Source organism: Hippopotamus amphibius, chromosome 13 (assembly GCF_030028045.1).
Source record: "Hippopotamus amphibius kiboko isolate mHipAmp2 chromosome 13, mHipAmp2.hap2, whole genome shotgun sequence".
In the NCBI taxonomy this organism is placed as follows: domain Eukaryota; kingdom Metazoa; phylum Chordata; class Mammalia; order Artiodactyla; family Hippopotamidae; genus Hippopotamus; species Hippopotamus amphibius.
Window position 1 is genome coordinate 85,805,824 of NC_080198.1, and position 19,225 is coordinate 85,825,048.

Here is a 19,225-nt window from a genome sequence, read left to right on the forward strand (position 1 = left end):
ACTCCCAACACAGCTGGGTATGAAAGGAAGAGGGGGGGGGCTGAGGTGGTAACTGAGAGGGGTTTTTAAAAATGCTGGGCCTTGGGCACGTGTGTATAAGATGGGGGGAAAAAATTGTGGAGAAAGAGGGACTGAAGTTGGCAGAAGGAAGAGAGAGGGTTAAGTAACAGCAAAGTTAGGGCCATAGTGAGAGTGTGTGGATGGAACCCATCAGGGGTGAAGTTTACCTTGGAAAAGATTTGAGCCATCTTTATTTATTTTTTTGGCCACATGCAGCATGTGGCATCTTAGTTCCCCAACCAGGGATCAAACCTGTGCCCCCTGAGTTGGGAGCGCAGAGTCTTAACCACTGGACCACCAGGGAAGTCCCTTGAGCCATCTTCTAAGGAAAGAGAGCAGAAAGAAGATTAGAGGCATATGAAAACCAACACTTAGTGTCATATTAGGCTGTCTTATTTAAACCATCCCGTGGGTGTTATTGATTCCATTTTTTCTGATGAAGAAACTGAGGTTTATAGAGATTGACAACATGCTCAACCAGAGGTAATCCAAAATTGGCCGAGCCCTGGTCTGCTGATGACAAACCCCACAGTTTTATGTACTTAAAGTTTTGAGGTGGCAAAGAGGGAAAGGGAGCCTGGTGGTTTCCATACATTTAGATATTATTAGACCACTTGGAGTGAGTGTTGGGTTGAGGAGAGAGGAAAAGACTTTGACGCAGACACTTTGAAGAGTGGATTACTCTGTAGCCTAGGGATCCAGACTTTTTAAAAAATTAATTAATATATAGAATTAATAATATATGTATAATCATCTGTAATATAAATAATATATATACACACTCATTTTACATTAAATTTATTAAAGGAAAGTAACTGTAAATCTGCACATTTTTAGCTTCCCTGCAAAGCTGTTGCAATTCAACTCAATAAGTGCTTTTCGACAGAAGCTCACATGTAATTCTTTTCTGTGGCCACAGCAGGGCAGGAGTTCTCTTTTATAAAAATCACAGTCCTGTATAATTTTAACTTTGCCCAAATGTATTTTCAATACCTTGAGATTTATAAACTATATTCGCTGGCATAATGAAAAAGGAAAACTTATTTAAAAGAAACTTGCCTCAATGCTGTGATCAAATAAGTGCAGTGAAATATTACACAAATGGAAAAGACTGCTTCTCATGCAGTCAAGCCTATCTTTAAAATGCAAATGGTTTACTCTTTTAATGATGAAAGAAAAATCTTGTGAAAGCAGTATTTTCAGATGAATAAAATATCAAACCCAGGATATTTTCTTTTATATCTAGTTGCTTTGCAGATCATATAGACTTACACAAGTGAAGAAAGAAATGTGTATTTGTCTGGCAAGTTTTCGTTTTTAAATCTTAAGAAAAAAAGAAGAATTGCTGGTTAAGCTATGTAAATTAAACTTGATAGAGTTCATCTTTCAATACAAAAATTTTTGAAGAATAAATAGCAGCAGCGGCCTACAGCACCCTCATACAGATGATTCCTGGTTTTTTGGTGTTTTTTTTAAAAATAAGATCACCCATTCAGAGTTATAAAGTTCAGAGTACAAAGGATAAAAACATAAAAATCAAATGCCATCTCCCCTTATCATCTCCTTCCCGTCCCTATTCGTTTTCCCTGAAAGTAACCACTATTAGTAAATTCTTGTGATGACTATTTTCCTAGGAATGTTTTACCCCATGATTAGGAACGGCATTTAAAGCAACAGACTTTAATCTTTTCAAAAGAATTTGAACCAGAACCCAGATTGCAATTTGGTTGCACATGTGAAATGCGGCGATGGCCTCAGAACCAAAGGCCTGAGAAAGTGACACACCCCACCACCATCACCCCCACCGACACCTCTCAGAGTGAATGAGAAATCAAAGTGCCTTCTCACCTCCAGAAATGATCTTTCCAGAGGTAAGGTATTTGGGGTACATTTGAACAGCAGCTGCTCCTGCTGTCAGCCAGAAGCCAGGAGAAAAGACCGCTGTCTCCAGGGCAGTCAATTTGGCCCATTCAGACACACTGAAGTCAATTTAACAAAACAAAACCAAACAAAACAATTCTAGCTTGGGAATGACAAGGGACACTTTAAAGACATTGATTTATCCATATTTGCACACATCGAAGAGAAAAGTATGTTTTACATATATACTGAAAAAAATATCTAACTTTTTAAGAATGTTGTAAAATATTTCCATATGTACATTATATCAAAGTACTTTCCCCCCAAGTTCGGTTGAAAGGAAATACCCAGAGCATTAGGCCCATCAGAATAGATGTCTCCAGTTGTGGTTTTCAGATGCCCTAATGTGCTTCTGCCCAGAACTAATCAAATACAGCTTGGCACCTTCAGGAGGGGTGTGTGTGTGTGTGTGTGTGTGTGTGTGTATGCATTTCCTTACAAAGAGAAAAAAAATCAACCTGGATAAAACATGTTAGAGGAGGATAAGATATCACTTGACTTTTCAGTTTATTTCCAACATTATCACTTGTCTTTAATCATTCAAAATGAGAAGACTCCATCCTGACCATTTTGATGCACCGTGTTTTTTTCTCCATATGAGAAGGCAGTTTTTGTACCAGAAGCAGGAAAAGGTCATGCATTCTGTGGTGTAGATAACACAGGATATTTCATTGAACTTTTAGAACCTCTGAAGCTATATTAGCTTCATTTCTAGGTGAGGAGACTAAGACCTAGAGTAAGGAACTTGCTCAAAATCACCTAACTGGTTAATGATGGACTTAAGATTTAAACCCATATTCATCTAACACTAAATTGTATAGATATTTGACCCTTGGACAACACAGGGGGTTGGGGTGTCAACCCTCCCTGCAGTAAAAATAATTCATGAACAACTTACAGTCAGCTCTCAGTATCCGTGGTTCTGCATTCGAGGATTCAACCAACTTTAGATCCTGTAGTACTGTAGTTTTTAACTATTTTTTAAAATTTATTTATTTATTCATTCATTCATTTGCTGCATTGAGTCTTCGTTGCTGCACACGGGCTTTCTCTAGTTGCTGAGAGCGGGGGCTACTCTTGTTGTGGTGTGCAGGCTCCTCATTGCAGTGGCTTCTCTTGTTGCAGAGCACAGGCTCTAGGCCCATGGACTTCAATAGTTGTAGCACACAGGCTCAATAGTTGCAGCTCACGGGCTCTAGAGCTCAGGCTCCATAGTTGTGGCACACAGGCTTAGTTGCTCCACGGCATGTGGGATCTTCCCAGAGCAGGGCTCAAACCCATGTCCCCTGCATTGGCAGGCGGATTCTTAACCACTGCACCACCTAGGAAGTCCTGTAGTTTTTACTATTAAAAAAAATCCTCATATAAGTGGACCTGCACAGTTCAAACCTATGTTGTTCAAGGTCAATTCTACTTTCTACCATATCTTATGAAAGGGCAGTCCAGGATCCATCTCTGTGATCTTGTTAGAATGCATGTTCTTGGCCTAACCTTCAGAGATTCTGACTGAGGAATTCTTAGGTGGGGCTCAGGAATCTGCATTTAGAAAAATCTCCCCAGGGGACTTCCCTGGTTGGTCAAATGGTTAAGGCTCTGCATTTCCAATGCAGGGGGCCTGGGTTCAATCCCTGGTCAGGGAATTAGATCCCACATGCATGCCACAACTAAGCGTTCACATGCCACAACTAGGAAGATTGCCTGCTGCAACTAAGACCCAGTGCAATCAAATAATAAATAAATAAGTTAATTAATTAATTAATTTAAAAAAATCTCCCCAGCAGAGTCTTACAAGCACTATGTGAAGACAGCCACGGGATAACAGAGGCAGTGATGAGACAGATGACAGCCGCAACTCAAGGAATCTTGAGGATTGCCAGTGACAACTAGAAAACTAGGAAGAGGTAAGGAAGTGTTCTATGCAGAGTCTCAGAGGGAGCCGGACCCTGCCAATACCTTGATTTCAGTTCTCTAGCGTCATAAGTATGAGACAATAAGTTTTTGTTCTTTTTTTAAGCCAAAAAGAAAAAAATCTCCCCAGCAGATTCTTAAGTGAATCTAGAGTGTGAGAACCATTGTCTGCATGGCAATGCTTAGATTTTTGAAACAGAAAGGGAAGTTTCATATGACAATCCTCCTTCAAACCCCTGATGTCTATTTGTGAAGAGGTGGCAATTCCAACTCGCTCTTCGCTGTTGAGCTTGTCCTTGAAATTACCTGTTAGCTTTGTATTTATATTTAATCGTCTGCATGATCCTTGACTCCCAGCAGGTTGAACTACCAGCTTCACCTGCTCAAAATTCCTTTAATAGAAGTCGGTCTTTCAATCCACCATCAGAAATTATAAAGCTAAAACGTAAATAGGTCTAGAGTGAACACACTGACTCAACTTCACACAACGGCTGTTGGCAGATGTGTTCTGAGATTAGCTGTTTTGTTTTGTTTTGTTTTGTTTTAATATTTATTTATTTATCTGGCTGTGCTGGGTCTTAGTTGCTGCATGCGGGATCTTTAGTTGCAGCATGCTTGATCTAGTTCCCTGACCAGGGATCGAACCTGGGCCCCCTGAACTGGGAGCATGGAGTCTTAACCACTGGACTACCAGGGAAGTCCGAGATTAGGCCTTTTTTTTTTTTTTTTTGCAGTTAGTTTATTTTTATTTTTTTAAGAACTTTTATTGGGTTAAAAGTGACATACAATAAACTGCATATATTTAAAGTGTACAATTTGATATATTTTTTCTTATTAGTAATGTACATATGGCAATCCCAATCTCCCAATTCATTCCCCACCCCCCACCCCCACCCCCGCTGCCCAGCCCCCTGGCTTTCCCCACTTGGTGTCCATATGTTTGTCTGAGATTAGGTTTTGAAGATAGATGGAAAGTGACCCAGGACGAACATTTGTTAAGTAGCTGCTAGGGGCCAGGAACACTTAATCTTTATAAATCTTGGAAGATAAGTATTTTTATACCCACTTTGGGGGTTCATAAAGCAGAGACTCAGAGAATTTAAGCACCTTCTCAAGGTCACATAACAACAGCAGTGGAGCCTATGCTTGTCTACTACACCAAGCCACATGCGTGGAAAGAGGGGGCAAGGAAGGGAGATGGGAGACTCCAGAAATTCTCCCCAGGGCGCCAGCATAGTGCCAGGCACATGCCCAGTGCACAGTTAATATTTGTTGAATGAACTGATGTCAATTCTTCATGCCGTCAAATAGAACTTTGCAAACACCAATGTACTTAAAACCCTTTGGTGTCTCCTGATTGCCTAGAGAGTGCTTCTCTAAGTTGTTCAGAAAGCAAAGCACTTAGAAATCATGGTGCTCTTTTCAGGACATGACAGGTTTCTATATTAAACCACAAATTAATTTATTGTTAATCAGATTTGTGAAAACAAGATCCAGCTTTAAGAAAAAATATAATTCAATACATTCACCCATACATTTACAGTTTTTTCTAAAAACTGGGAATCTTAGTTTACCTTGCAGAAGTTCAAAACGTTATGGTTTGCTATTTCTTTTTTCCAAAGTGTTACATTTCTCCAGATAATGTTCAGAAGAAACATATAATCTCCCTGGTTTTACATAGTGCATTCCTGGAAATTTTAGTATTTATTAAAATCATGCAAAAATACTCTTGTTTATATTCAAATGGTGTTTACCAAGGCTGAGATAATAGTAAACAGGTTTCCCACCTACATCAACATCTGATTGGGTACTGGAAAGTCATGTAGGACTCAGGATGATTTGTTGAGCAGGACTGTCCTGTACATTACAGAATAGGCAGCATCGGTGCCCCAACAAAATGCCTCAGAGGTGTCATTCCAGCTTGAACCCCTGACTTTAAGTACCAGGAGTCATAAGTGGCTGAACTAAACAGCTAAGCTATGAGCTCCTGGAAAGCAACAGCGTCATCATATTCACCCTCAGAACCCCACCCCCTGGCTGAAGCACAGCCGTGGGAAGGCTTTGCGTCTTTCCCTTGTCTTACATGTAAGGGAAGTGGTAGATGTTGGCGCGGGATATCCTGGCCCACGTTGGGATGACCTGAGTTCAGATATAATGTAGGGTGTTGAAGGTAGATGGTGACCATTTTCATTTAACATCCTCACCTCTTTCATCTCCCCCAAATTGTCAAATGCATCATTCTTGAGAGAGAGTCCCTTAAGAGTAGAGCAAAGAGAACAGGGTTGAAAAAGCAGTGATACCTTACTTTATCCAGAGGCCAAATGGGTGGCAAGACTCCACGCCTCTCTCACTGGATTTTTCTTTTTTAGAAATAGAACTGTGGGAATTACCAATCAAGAAAAGACTTCCAACATAAAAACATAGTTTAAAATTCCACGGAGGAAATGGAATGGTAATATGAGTCAAGAAAAAGGAAGACTATAAAACTTCCAACTGTTAAAAGAGCTTATTCCTTCTTTTTTTTTAATGGTTGCTATGGAGCTTCTATTTGATATATTTAAAAAGTGATAGAACAGTTTTAAAAAGAAATTCATATCTTTACTATGCTGGAAATTACATCCTTTGCAATGATTTAAATTTATAGTGAAAGTTTTTGTATCATAATGTAAAAGTGTGCAAGGCTTTGCATAGCTTTTCAAAATTCTTTAAGAAATATGCAAGCAAAAAAAAAATTTAAAGGCCATTGCACTGTACCACTGTTTCAGGGCTATATTGGTATATAACCAACCACCTCAAAATTTGGTGGGATGAAAAAACCATTTTATTTTTTTCTCACTGTCCTTTGGGTTGATTAGACTCAACAGGCAATTTTCTGCTGGTCTTGCTTGAGGTTTCTCACGCAGCTGGTCAGCTGGCAGCTGAAGCTGGAAGCAGGAGTTATCTAGAGCAGGGAGGGTCCACAAACTACAACTTGCAGGCCAAATGTGACCCAACATCCGTTTCATAGGTAAAGCTCTATTGGAACACAGCCATGACCATTCATTTAGGTATTGTCTATGGTTGCTTCCACACTTTATCAGTAAAGCTGAGTAGTTGCAACAGCGACCGTATGGTTTACAAACCATAACTTACGGTAAGATGCAATAAACGTTGAATTTTTCTTTAAGACCATTTGTTTTGTAGGCATGTCAAGTTGTAAGCTTATTTCCAACCAGAGAGAGAGAGAGAGAGAGAGAGAGAAAGATAAGAGGGCATAGCCCTGAGGCTATTTGCGCAGGCCAAGGAATATAGAAGCTGAAAGAATATCAGGGGAATTGAGTCAATAATTTTGATCCTTTTCCTCCTTAATAGTGGGTTGATGCTTAAATTATCTAGGGGACTGCATAATGTAAATGTCTTCCAATGCAGAGGAGTGTCTTTGCTCCTAACTAAAATAAACAGTTTGGGAAAGCTTCTTTTCCACTGGTCTCCCTTAGGAAGGAAGAGGTGGCACAGATCTTTTGGCTCTGGGACCACACAGGTGGACTAAAAGCTATATGCTAACAGGGATGCTCCTTCTCAGTAATTAACAGTTTGCTCACACACATTAGATTTACTGGGCTCTAAATACTGAGAGTGAATTGTGTTGCATGTATTTTTATTTTTTTTATACAAGTTGTCTCTTGACGTTGGGCATTTGTACATGTTGGTTCTTCTGCCTGGAATGTTCTCCCTACCTGTTACCCAGCTAACATCTCCTTCCTCTGAACTTAAATGTGATTTCCTCAAAAAAGTCTGCCCTCGCTCGCAATGAGCTTCCTTTCTTACACGGTTTCGCAGCTCTGTGTACTTCTTTATGATTCTTATTCCGGTGTGTGCAATTAAAAACATGTTTGTATGCTCATTTAGCAAGGTTCCCCCATGTACCACAAGAGCAGGGGAAGAAAGATTCTGCTTTGTTGACTATCATATTAATATTTCCCCAGCAGCACAGTTCCTGGAACATAATCGTTTCTCATAAATATTTGTTGAGTGAATGAGTGAAATACAAGGCAAGTTATAAGGTAATGTAAATGTATGGCAAAAATATTTACATAATCCTCTAAATTAACCAGAAACATTTAAGACTTACTCAAAATTATTGACTAGCTAATATTTTGGAAACCAGAAAGTCTTTCAATCCAGAATTATTGTGGATCTTATCTTTTAGAAAGGAAACTCATGGAGATAGTCTTAGCTTTCCTACCCTTGGTTTAGAATACAGTGTTTATCATTGTTCAAAGAGATTAAAGTTTTACCTTTGCAAGATTTTAAATTCTGTTTTCCTCTACATTCACAAAACTGGATTCAATAAATGCTTCATTTCGTCTTTTATAAAATCAAATTTCAGAATAGTCAAAGATTCGAAGTATTAATAAGAATTTATTACAAAAAATTTTAAGTGCAAGTCATGATCAAATATGTACCAGATATATATAGAGCTCCTGGTACCTGCAGTATCACGCCTAAATTGTGATAATAAACCATAATTTGAATATCTAGTGACTTGCTGCTAATATTAAACATCAAGCTCCCTGGGGGGAAGAGGGGGGAGGATTTTGTAGCATTTGCTGATTTCCCAGGTGTAAATGCTCCTACCATGCCAATTTCAAGGTACCAAATTGACATCACTGAACACAGATCTGGAGAGATACACATGATTGACTTTCACATCATCTAACTCCATACATCATTGGTTCTATTGGTATTATCTAATAATTATAGGACTCTTACCAGCAATAAGTAATCTAACTAAGAGAAAAAACTGTAATCTTCAGCCCTACTTCTCAATCTTACTCCACAAGAATTGTATATGATTTTAGTTGGTGTGATAAGATAGTTTACAGTTAAAGCTAGACATAGCCCTGACTATTAAGATTCTGGGAGCCCAAGCTCCAAATCACTAGGGTGAAAATTGTAGGTATGCTATTACACTGCTGAAAATAAACTTGATATACTTATTTAAACATATGGGGATTTTCTGCTTTTAAGGGTGAAAGAACTCCCCTCCCCCCAAATCCTTCTAATAGAATTTATAAGCTATTCAATGGAAGGAGAAATACTAGACTTTAAAAAGAAACCACTGACTACATGCACATGTCGTTTTAGGAAACTGTCAAGAATACTTTGTCACACACACAGAACTGGATTCAATAAAAAAGCTTTAAATTTTACAAATCAAAGCCCAGAACAGTGCAGAATCCATTTCAGTCATTTGGACAGAGCTGGTACGAGGCTCCCACCAATCTTTGCTCTCCTGTGTCTACACATCACGAGGCACACTCTGCACTCCTGCGAGGGGTGGAGTGGGAGACGGGACCTGGACAGGACAGCGTGAGAGGGTAAGGTGAAGAGCAGAGGCCGCCGCAAAAGCAGCATGAAGTGCAGTCTGTGCTCAAAAACTTAGTGGCTAAACTACGTTGGGTGAAGAAATGGTCACCGATCAGTCACACTTCACACCCTGTCTTGTGGGCTGCATGTCTGCGCTCCCCCCAGGTTTGCAACTTGACACTCTAGCCCCCAGGGTGATGCTACTAGGAGGGGGAGGCTTTGGGGAGGTAATCAGGGGGGAGTCCTCATCGTGGCATCAGTGCCCTAGTAAGAAAAGAGCTTGCCTCTCCCTCTGCTGTCCATCGTGTGCGGACACAAGAAGGCAGCCATCTGCAAACCGGGAGCAGCGGGGGGCTCTCACCGAGAACCATCTGCCAGCACCTTGATGTTGGACTTCCCAGTCTCCAGAAATGTGAGAAATAAATGTTTGATGTTTAAGTCACCCAGTGTATGGTACTTTGTCACAGCAAAGACCCTTAAGAAACACTGTAACCCTAATAATTAAACTTGACTATGGAAGTACTGTCCTTCAGTACCAGTTTATGAATTTAAAAAAAACAATCAGGGCTTCCTAGGTGGCGCAGTGGTTAAGAATCTGCCTGCCAATGCAGGGGACATGGGTTCCATCCCTGCTCCAGGAAGATCCACATGCCACGGAGCAGCTGAGCCCGTGTGCCACAACTATTGAGCCTGAGCTTTAGAGCCCGTGAGCCACAACTATTGAGCCCATGTGCTGCAACTACTGAAGCCCATCCGCCTAGAGCCTGTGCTCCGCAACAAGAGAAGCCACGGCAGTGAAGAGCCCGTGCACCACAACGAAGAGTAGCCCCCACTCAGCGCAACTAAAAGAAAGCCCACGCATAGCAAAAAAAGACCCAACACAGCCAATAAAATAAATAAATAAATAAATAAATAAACGTATAAAAATATAAAAAAAAAAAAAATCAGCATAAATGAAATAAAAAGCTGTATAAGAATGCTCGCAAGCGTTAAAACAGAGAAAACTTGGAAATAGCCCCAATGTTCAAAAGAAAGGGACTATTTAAATTATGACACTTAGATTTGACGGCATATGTAGCCACTAAAACAATTTTTCAAAAGAAATAATGCTCACAGGGGTTAAGTAGGGGAAAAGGGTTGAATATTCACACATAGAGTATGCTTACAATTTTTATTTAAAATGTCTATCTTGGGAATTCCCTGGTGGTCCAGTGGTTAGGACTCGACACTCTCACTGCTGGGGTCCCGGGTTCCATCCCTGGTCCCCCTTCCATAAGCTGCTCAGTGTGGTCCAAAAAAAAAAAAAAAAAGGAATAAATTTTAAAAACAATAAATAAATGTCTATGTTATGCCTAGAAAACAAAATGGGAGGAAAGACATCAAATGGTTAAAAATAATTATCTGCACACTGAAACTGAAGGTGATTTCATTCTATTTTTCTCTACTTTCCAAATTGCCTATAAAGTTTTTAAGACGAGTAACATTTCAAATTTAGAAAAGGTTAAACCCTCTAATATATGAAGAATCCTTTTAAAAGTATGAAATTTTAATGCTTTAGCTTTCTCAAATTTCTAAGTTAACCCACTTCTTATTCTGCAGAAACTTGATGGTCCTCAGTTCATGTGTTCAGTCAAGTTGTTCCATGAAACGTGTATGTAGTAAGAGGTCCTGACAGTGGGCTGGCAAGTGGAGGATTGCCCCTCCATTGCTATTACTATAATGTTCAACTCAAGACTTTCAAAATCTAGATTTAGTCTACACGCTAATTAACTGAATTAAAAATTTAAGGCATACTGTTTTTGAGTGTTATAAGTACCAACTTTTAAGTCCTTAAATCAAATACATGACAGGATCACAAAACATGTCCATGCAGTATATACATCAGCCCAGGTCACAGAGAAATGGTTAATCTACTTCAGAATCCAATGCTTTTCAATTATACTCCAAATAAAAAATTAAAGTGATTAAACATCACATAAGAGAATTGTATTATCCTGGTTGCTTAACAGTTCTTGGGATTGGCAGGTGTTTAGAGAAGCCTGCTGGATGTCGGGACTAAACTTTGACAATAAAGGGCCTCAGCTATCATTTCTTGTGCTGGTGTTTATTGGGGGTGCTGTCATTCAGTTTCAAACCACTAAATAGACCACTTGCAAAAATCCTAGCACCACAAATAGTTCTGGGTAACACAACCTGTGCACCTCAGTACCCTCACATGTAGGATGGAAACAGGTATCACAGGGCTGTTGGGAGGACTAGATTAAGATGTTAGGTTGCTATGGAGATGCCATTAAGTACCGTTATCAATAAACTTTTAAGTGCCCTGAGTTCAAGTGGCACCCGGCCACTGAATGAGTTATGCTGCCTTTCTTCTTCTGCAAAAATGTTAAAAACTGTGTCTGCCAAGAACAAGTTAGCTGGCTGTGGTACAATGAAGGTTTTTAAGAGGCCAGAAAGATTTCTGCCTTTTTCCTTCAGAAAGGCACTTTTATTTTAATCAAGAGGAAACACTCCTGTGCATAAGACATTTAAGTCTCATCCTGCCAGTAATAGTAAATGCCTAAACAGAGATGGGTTAAATTTTACAGAAGTGATATCCTTTCAGCTTCTAGATTCTTGGCCTTTGAAAATAGCACCTGCTCTCTACTCTCCCTTGAGATGGGAAATTGGCTTGACATGGCCTGAGACAACGCAGAAGAACTTATGTAGAATACTTGGGAGGGATGCTTGACACAGTCTAAGCATTGTAAGGAGCTATTACTAAAATCTTCACATACTTTTGCATTATTGAGTTATCAGGAACAATATAACATAGTTCCTAGAAGAAAATATATTACGGTCCATTTTTAATGTTGTCTAGAGCTACCATCAAAAAATTCTAGCAATCACTGACCTCCAATTACTTTTAGGAAAAGCAACCAACTAAAAATTGTGTGTGGTGTGTGTGTGTGTGTGTGTGGGGGGGGGGGGTCTCTAATTACCACGCAGAAACCAAACCTGTACACTAACAAATCACACAGAAACAAAAGAACCAGGCTTTTTCATTTTTTTACTACTCAAAAAAGCTTCATTCTTTATTTAGCTTTCTGACTCTGTGCTTGTGCTTTCAACACTTTCACAACGATTTTCTGCTCCTCAATAAGGAAAGCGCGCTTGATCCTAGAAAATAGTTAAAAAAAAAAATCAATTTAACACAGGCAAGAAAAGTGTCATAAAAGAACTGAGTGAATTAATCAGGTAAGATACCCAGAAAAGTAAATGAAACCTACACAAGTACAGATTTAAAATGTAAGAGGTGAAATTCTATGGACAGACCCTTTCAGCCTAAGGTGTCCTTCCTACTCTGGAACTTAAAGCAAGATAATTCTTCAATTCTATGCCAGTAGTACCCACCCTCCTCTTCTGAGCCATGATAAACTATAAAATCACCCCACAGGAGGCTTTCTGTCACTCATGATAGCTTTTATTTAACCTCATTTCATTACTGGGATTCAGGACTAATGATATTACTTAATTTGCAAAATGTCTTAGAGATTTCATATCTGCTTCACAGGGTTTTTATAAATATTAACTTTGGAAGGACTTGTAATTTCTGTATTTTGAACTTCCATTTAGAGAGGAAATCCACAGGAATTCCTGGTGGTCCAGTGGTTAGGACTCTTGAGCTGTCACTGCCAAGGGCCCGGGTTCAGAAGAGAGGAAATGCATCTTATTACCATCACTACAGTGCGTAAGACCCAGAGAGCCGCAGGTCCTTATTACCATTTGTTAAACCAAAGCTACCTCCAGAGATAAAGCACTCATTTAATTCACACAGAAACCCACCCCACCTATGCTCCTTACTGGTAGCCCTGGTTATCTTATAATCTACCCTCAAAACCCTGGGATTTCTAACTCCTTCAAATGTCCCGGGCGTAACCACATTATAGAAATACAGCTGCTGTCCCTCTTACTCAGAGCCAAGACTACACACTCCCTCAGTGTCACAGCAAATGCTATTCTTTAGGCTCCCTATAGATCCACACCCAAATCTCCAGAAGCTAGGGCCTGAGAGTTTTACGTTCAATAAATGCGCTCATGTGGTTATGTTTAGCAAAGTCTGTGAACCAGAGACTGGTAAAAAGCCAAACTCCTCTAGCTGGAAACTCTTGACCCATTCACCTCCAACTACCCTTCCAATTTCATTTCTCATTCCTTTTACACCATCAATGTGCCAAACTATGTTCATTCCCTGCCTGCAAGGCCCCCTCAACCTCTTGTCCAAAACTTACCCAGGTTCCACCTCAAATACTATTCGCAGGTTCTCAGCTACTTTAAAGCCATTTCTCCACTAAACTTCAACCATAATTAAGTTTTCCTATATTTCATGGAAGTTGTATTTAGCTTGTATTTGTATTAATGTAACATGACTAACCTCCCCTTACACATTAACTCCTGAAAGGCAGAATGAACTCGCCAAGTCTGATGTTAGATCTGGTGTAGAGACTTAGCCAGACCACTTTATAGAATGAGCTGAATAAACTGGAGGCAAACTACTCATCTGAACCAACTTCTTCTGTTACAAAGACCAATAATCTTTCCAATTGGGTCTTTGGAGACCACTTAATGTAGCCAGTAGGGTTAATTAAGAGCAAGAGCCTCAATAAAACCTGGGATGAATTCTCTCACCAGCTATGTAACTTTAAGCAACAAGCCTTGGTTTTGCCACAAAAAATTAAAAAATTAAAAAAATAAAATAAAAACAAAAAACAAACAGAAAAAACCTCGTAGATGGACTTTTGACAGTGTTTGTCATAAAAATGCTGAGCAAATTTTATCACTATAAACCCGCTGCTTCTACTCCCACCCACACCACTACCAATCCTTCTGCACATCCACAAGACCCAGTCATCTCCCAATAGCCCCATTCACCCCAATCTAGCCTTCAGGTCTTCATGTCAGTGACATGTCCTCAACCTTCATAAAGTAGAGACACTGTTTCAAGCACTCTTCCTTTGTTGAAAGAATTACTTCACCATCTATCCTGCTGCACATCTAGTCTCTGGCACACCAAAGGTTCCCCTGCTTTGCTCAAATCCCATCAATTACCACATTTTTAAGAATCAAGCCAAGAAACCTGTCCTATGCGGCCCTTCAAGACCTGCGACATTTCCACCTTTCCTGTCTATGAGCTCCCACAACACTCTGCTCCAGCCACACTAGAACCACATACAGCTATTCTGTTCCACTTTTAAGACCTTCCACTCTCCATCAACCTAAGAGTTTCTTACCATGACCACCCCCCACAGCTTTTTAATTTCTAGACCTAGCATAAAGATGCCCTATCACAACTGAATTAATTGGAACTAATATCATTTGTTAGTTTGTACAGCACCAATTATCCCTAGCCAAGGAAAGAGTCTATTAATAAGACTATACAACTTTTATTTTTTCACCAGTCTTCTAATAATGACTAGCATGCAGTACAACAGGCACACACACACTAAAGACAGCCCATCTGATTTCAGAGTTATTTACCTGTCACGGACACATTTAGCACACATGGAACCACCGTAGGCCCGGCTGACATGTTTCTTCGTTTTAGACAACCTCATAAGAACTTTAGGTCTCACAGCACGAACCTGCATAAAGAAAATGTTGAGATTATTTTGTGATGCTTCAACAGAAACAGATGTTATCCTAGATCTCTCGTGAGTGTTAAGCGTAAACATTAAACTAGATTACAAAGGGAAATGATACACTGATCTACCTGAAAGGCATTTCACTATATTTGCCACACAAGCTTTTAAAAAAGTCTATGTTCTTCAGAGATGGATCATGAAGGCTTGGTAATTCTCAGTCCCCCTAGTGGTGACCTCTCCTTCACTCACTCACCAAGGAATTAATGCTCAAAAGCTCAACCCTGGTTATGTTATTCATAGCAAAAGGATCACTTACTCCTCGAAGTCGGCCTGGGCACACGCCACATGCAGATTTTGGTGCTTTCCCAACTTTCTTGGTATAAAGGTAAACAATTCTATTACCAGGCGTTCGGGACCTAGAAAGTGAGAGAGTAAGCAATAGCTCAGTATTTTGCAGAATAAATGACAATACATATTTTGTATTGACATTAATTAATAAGTAAATGACAATACGTTAACTTCTGGAAGTACTTACAGCCTGGTTTTGTTAGAGGCTGTATTGTAGGACAGCCTACGACGGTATGTCAAACGCTGAACCATCCTGAATGCCTAAACAGACAAGAATGAAATAAAACTGCATTATAGAAAAAATTCAAACCTTAAAACAAACAGCATCACCGAGTTTACACATTACCCATGTCTGTTCTCACATACGATATCCTCATGTTAAGGTATCTTATGAAAGAGAGTCCATGTTTTAAAACTACAGCTGGCCATCTGTACCCTCGGCTTGCACATCCACAGATTCAATTAACCACGGGTCAAAAATACTCAGGAAAAGAAAACTTCAGGAAGTTCTAGAAAGCAAAACCTGAACTTGATGCGTGCCCACAACTATTTTATAGCCATTTACATTGTATTACGTGTTATATGTATTATAAGCAATCTAGAGATGATTTAAATTACACGGGAAAATTTTACATGAGGGACTTGAGTATCAGCAAGTTTGGTATCCCCGGGGATCCTGGAACAACCTCTCAGGATATGGAGAGACGGCTATACTATATTTAAGGGTGATTGGTAAGACTGCTAAGGGGCGATGTTTGTTTTCCCGATGGTAATCAAATGTGGCACTTGGATAAAATTTTGATTGCCAGGCTTTTCCCTTAAAGAGTCTGATTCTGTTTGGAGTAGCACCCAGAAAAGTGCTACCAACAGGCAAGTCTGAGAAACGCTGGTTTTAAAGGAAGAGCACATGAGCACACTTGAACATTTAAATTGAATCCTCACCTATACCATTTACTGAGACTATAAAGCTCCATGGGCTAGCTTCCTTATCTGTTAAAAATAATTTTTACCTAGTTCACAGCTGTCATTAGAATTAAATGACATCAGGCATTCTGCCCAACATAGTAGCTGCCCAGGGTTCAGTGTTCTGCCCCAAAGCAGCACTTAGGTCAAGTCCATTTAATACTAATTTTGGTACTAGACCAAGTGTCTCTGGATTATGGCATCTAAGCATCTTTTTTTTCTCCCTTTTATCAACGAGAAACGATACTGAATGACGATATTTAACAAATCGATTATACAGATACACATGAGTTCGTTTTTCAGCGAACTACCCAAGATATCAAAAAACATAGGCAAGACTTGAATCATCCTAATTTTTGCCAAATCTTGTAACCATTTCATCACAGCATGTTGCTTTAAAAAAAAACGCCTGCATCTGTTCTTACAAGCTCCTTAGTACTGTTTCACTGGAACTGTCAGACACCAAAACCGCCACGGCTGGCCAGTGAGAGAGACTCAATCAGCCGTCTGCCTCTCCAAAACCAAGACAGAATACTCCCTATTAAAACATTTTTATCTTCCTTGCTATTGGTCTTAGGAAACATTTCGAAATGACCCGAACATGCCAGTCGTAGGCCCTCCCAGAGCCCAAAGAACAGCTACAGGCGCGAGATTAAAGCGTGGCCACAAGACAGGAGAACGCTCCGCGATTTCGCAGTCTCAACCACCCGAGACACAACTCATTTATCTCCGAACGCCGGACTGCGAAGGCTACAAAGCCGGGGTAGTGACCTCCGGCCACTCACTGCTCCCGAGCGGAGATCGGGATCGAGGGGTGTCTGAAGCTAAAATCCGGGAAACTGCTCACCACCAACCTCCCTCCTAAACCCTTACCCCCACGCCAGCTCAAAAGACTGTGCCTCGGAGATCCCGGCTCCTGCAACTCTCTGGATGGCGGCCGATGGTAGAAGCAGTATCGATTACGAGAAAGAAATAGCAACCATACCTGCCGATACCGTCCCCGGAAGAGGAAGAAGAAAGCGCACTCGAGATCAAAGGTCAAATGTGACTGCGCATGACAGGAAGTACGTCATGGGACGAGGCCTGGTGGAGAAATACCGCCATGTTGTACGGAAGCCATGCAGGTCCCCTCGGCGGGCAGGGTTCACAGCACCGCCACGTTGTACGGCAAGCGACGTGCTTCCCGGCCGTGGGCCGGGGTGCGCCTCGGCCTTCCGTGACAGTGCCACATAACGATCGTTTGGGAATCGATGTAGAAACAAACACGAATGGCACAGGAGCTGCAGAGGGCGAGGTGGGGACAACACCAACCTTTTTTCCATTCTTACGGGCGCTAAGGCACATTTGACTTAAGGAGCGCCACCTTTGGGGTTAGGCGTGAGTTTAAATCCCGATTCTGACACTTATCACTAGGTGACCTTTGAGGAGTTACTATCCTTAGCCGTCCTTTTTTTTCTTGTTCATTAAGAGCGCAGGTTTTACAAATTAGGATTTTAATACAATATCTGCTAATTATTAGCCGTGTTACGATGGCGAGTCCTTAAATCTCTAAAAGGAAGATATTAGTAACGGTCTCGCAGAGTTCTGTGGTGGTCAAAGGCATCATGAAGTTAAGCACTGTGTCTCGCAGCGAGTGAGCCCTCCATAAATGGTGGCTAATCTTATGATTATGTACGAGTTGTTTCTTGAGGCTTCACATGGGTGGTAAAATTTGAACAGGGCCGTAAAGATGAGGAGGAGGAAAAAAAAAAAAAAACCCTCTAAAATAGCCTGTGAAAGTTTACATCAAATGCTTCTGTGTATTTTTCTGAGAAGAGGGTCCTTAGCTTTTATTATGTTGTCAAAGGGGTTCACGACCTCCAAAAAAGTAAAGAACACTCTGCCTGGGCTCTAAGGAAGACCGCTCAAAAGGGTCTTTACATTTTTAATCTTAAATTAAGCTCCCTGGAAACATACTGAGAGTTATATACTGCTGTATTGGGGAGTGCTCTTAAAAAATACACCTGTAAGGAAGTGAGGAAGGTAGGGTCAGGGGCCCCACAATGTGGTTACAACGGAGGCTTCAAGCTGTTCCAATAGGGAGCTCTGGAACTGGGAATGCTCTTGGTAGTTGTGCCAAACTGGCAAGGAAGCTGGGCCTTTGCATCCCCACATCAGCCAGTCTTAGGTCTGGCTGCTCCCTGAGTGGGTGAGGCGGTTTCCTGAAGCTGAGAGCAAGGTGCCATGACCCAGCTAATATCCTTGGCCCAGAAGAGAGGATGTGAATAGAGCATCCTAGTGTCTACTCAAGTTCCCTTACAGGTTTCCCAGTCCAGTTATCGAGGTGAGAAAGCAGGCAAGTGACTGAGGGCAGCTGCCCTGTCCCTACAGAGAACTGTCTCAAACTGTGAGGACTTTAATTCCGTTGTCACCACACCAGATGGAAGGCTCTGGTTATATCCCTCCCTTTGCTGACTCTCACGTAGCTGCTTCTCCCCTGACGTTGACGTAATTCCTTCTCTCTTTCCCAGTCTTTGACTTTTTGTCCCCTGGAATCCCTTTCATCTCTGTACCAGGTATTGAGATGGAGGCTGGGATGGAGAGCCAAATGTGGTTTTTGAATGAATGAACAAAAGAACGCATTTACTTGGAATATATTCTGTTTCTGGAGAGACTTTGCTGGCAGTTGAGTATAACCGAAGAAGGGAGCCCTTAGCACACTGTAATGTACTTAGTGTAATTTACCTATCTTTCTGTGTCCACCTCCACCCCAGTAGATAAGAACAATGGTCTCGCTATCACAATTTTCCCTTATTCTACATAACCCAGTTCTATAACGTGACTTTTCTTCTCTTTCAATCTGTATTTGCATTTTTTCTTAATTAGACTTGCCAGAGATGTGGATCTTACTAAACATTTCGAAGCACCTCACTTGCTTTTATTAACCTTTCTCTCTTTTAGCTCTTTGTTAATTTCGGTTACACTTACTAAATATTTCCAGTTACACCCTGTATTCTTATCACTGTATCTCTAGGCGCCTCTTCTGGTTATCAGTTGCTGTTATAACAAACCATCTC

At 40.7% G+C, this 19,225-nt stretch overlaps 1 protein-coding gene across 2 annotated transcripts; it reads right to left on the reverse strand.

The window, feature by feature from the left end:
• Nucleotides 1-12,269: 12,269 nt before the first annotated feature.
• Nucleotides 12,270-17,211, reverse strand: RPL34 (ribosomal protein L34). 2 transcript variants are annotated; one of them, XM_057706869.1, is made up of 5 exons: nt 17,155-17,211; nt 15,394-15,467; nt 15,175-15,274; nt 14,755-14,858; nt 12,270-12,396 (listed from the first exon to the last, which is right to left on the reverse strand). In XM_057706869.1, exons 2-5 carry the CDS (start codon nt 15,456-15,458, stop codon nt 12,312-12,314), a joined length of 354 nt encoding a protein of 117 aa, XP_057562852.1. In that variant the 5' UTR covers nt 15,459-15,467; nt 17,155-17,211; the 3' UTR covers nt 12,270-12,311. The 2 variants fall into 2 exon arrangements, with proteins under 2 accessions (XP_057562852.1, XP_057562851.1); XM_057706868.1 differs by having other exon boundaries at nt 17,043-17,158.
• Between the last annotated feature and the right edge of the window lie 2,014 nt (nt 17,212-19,225).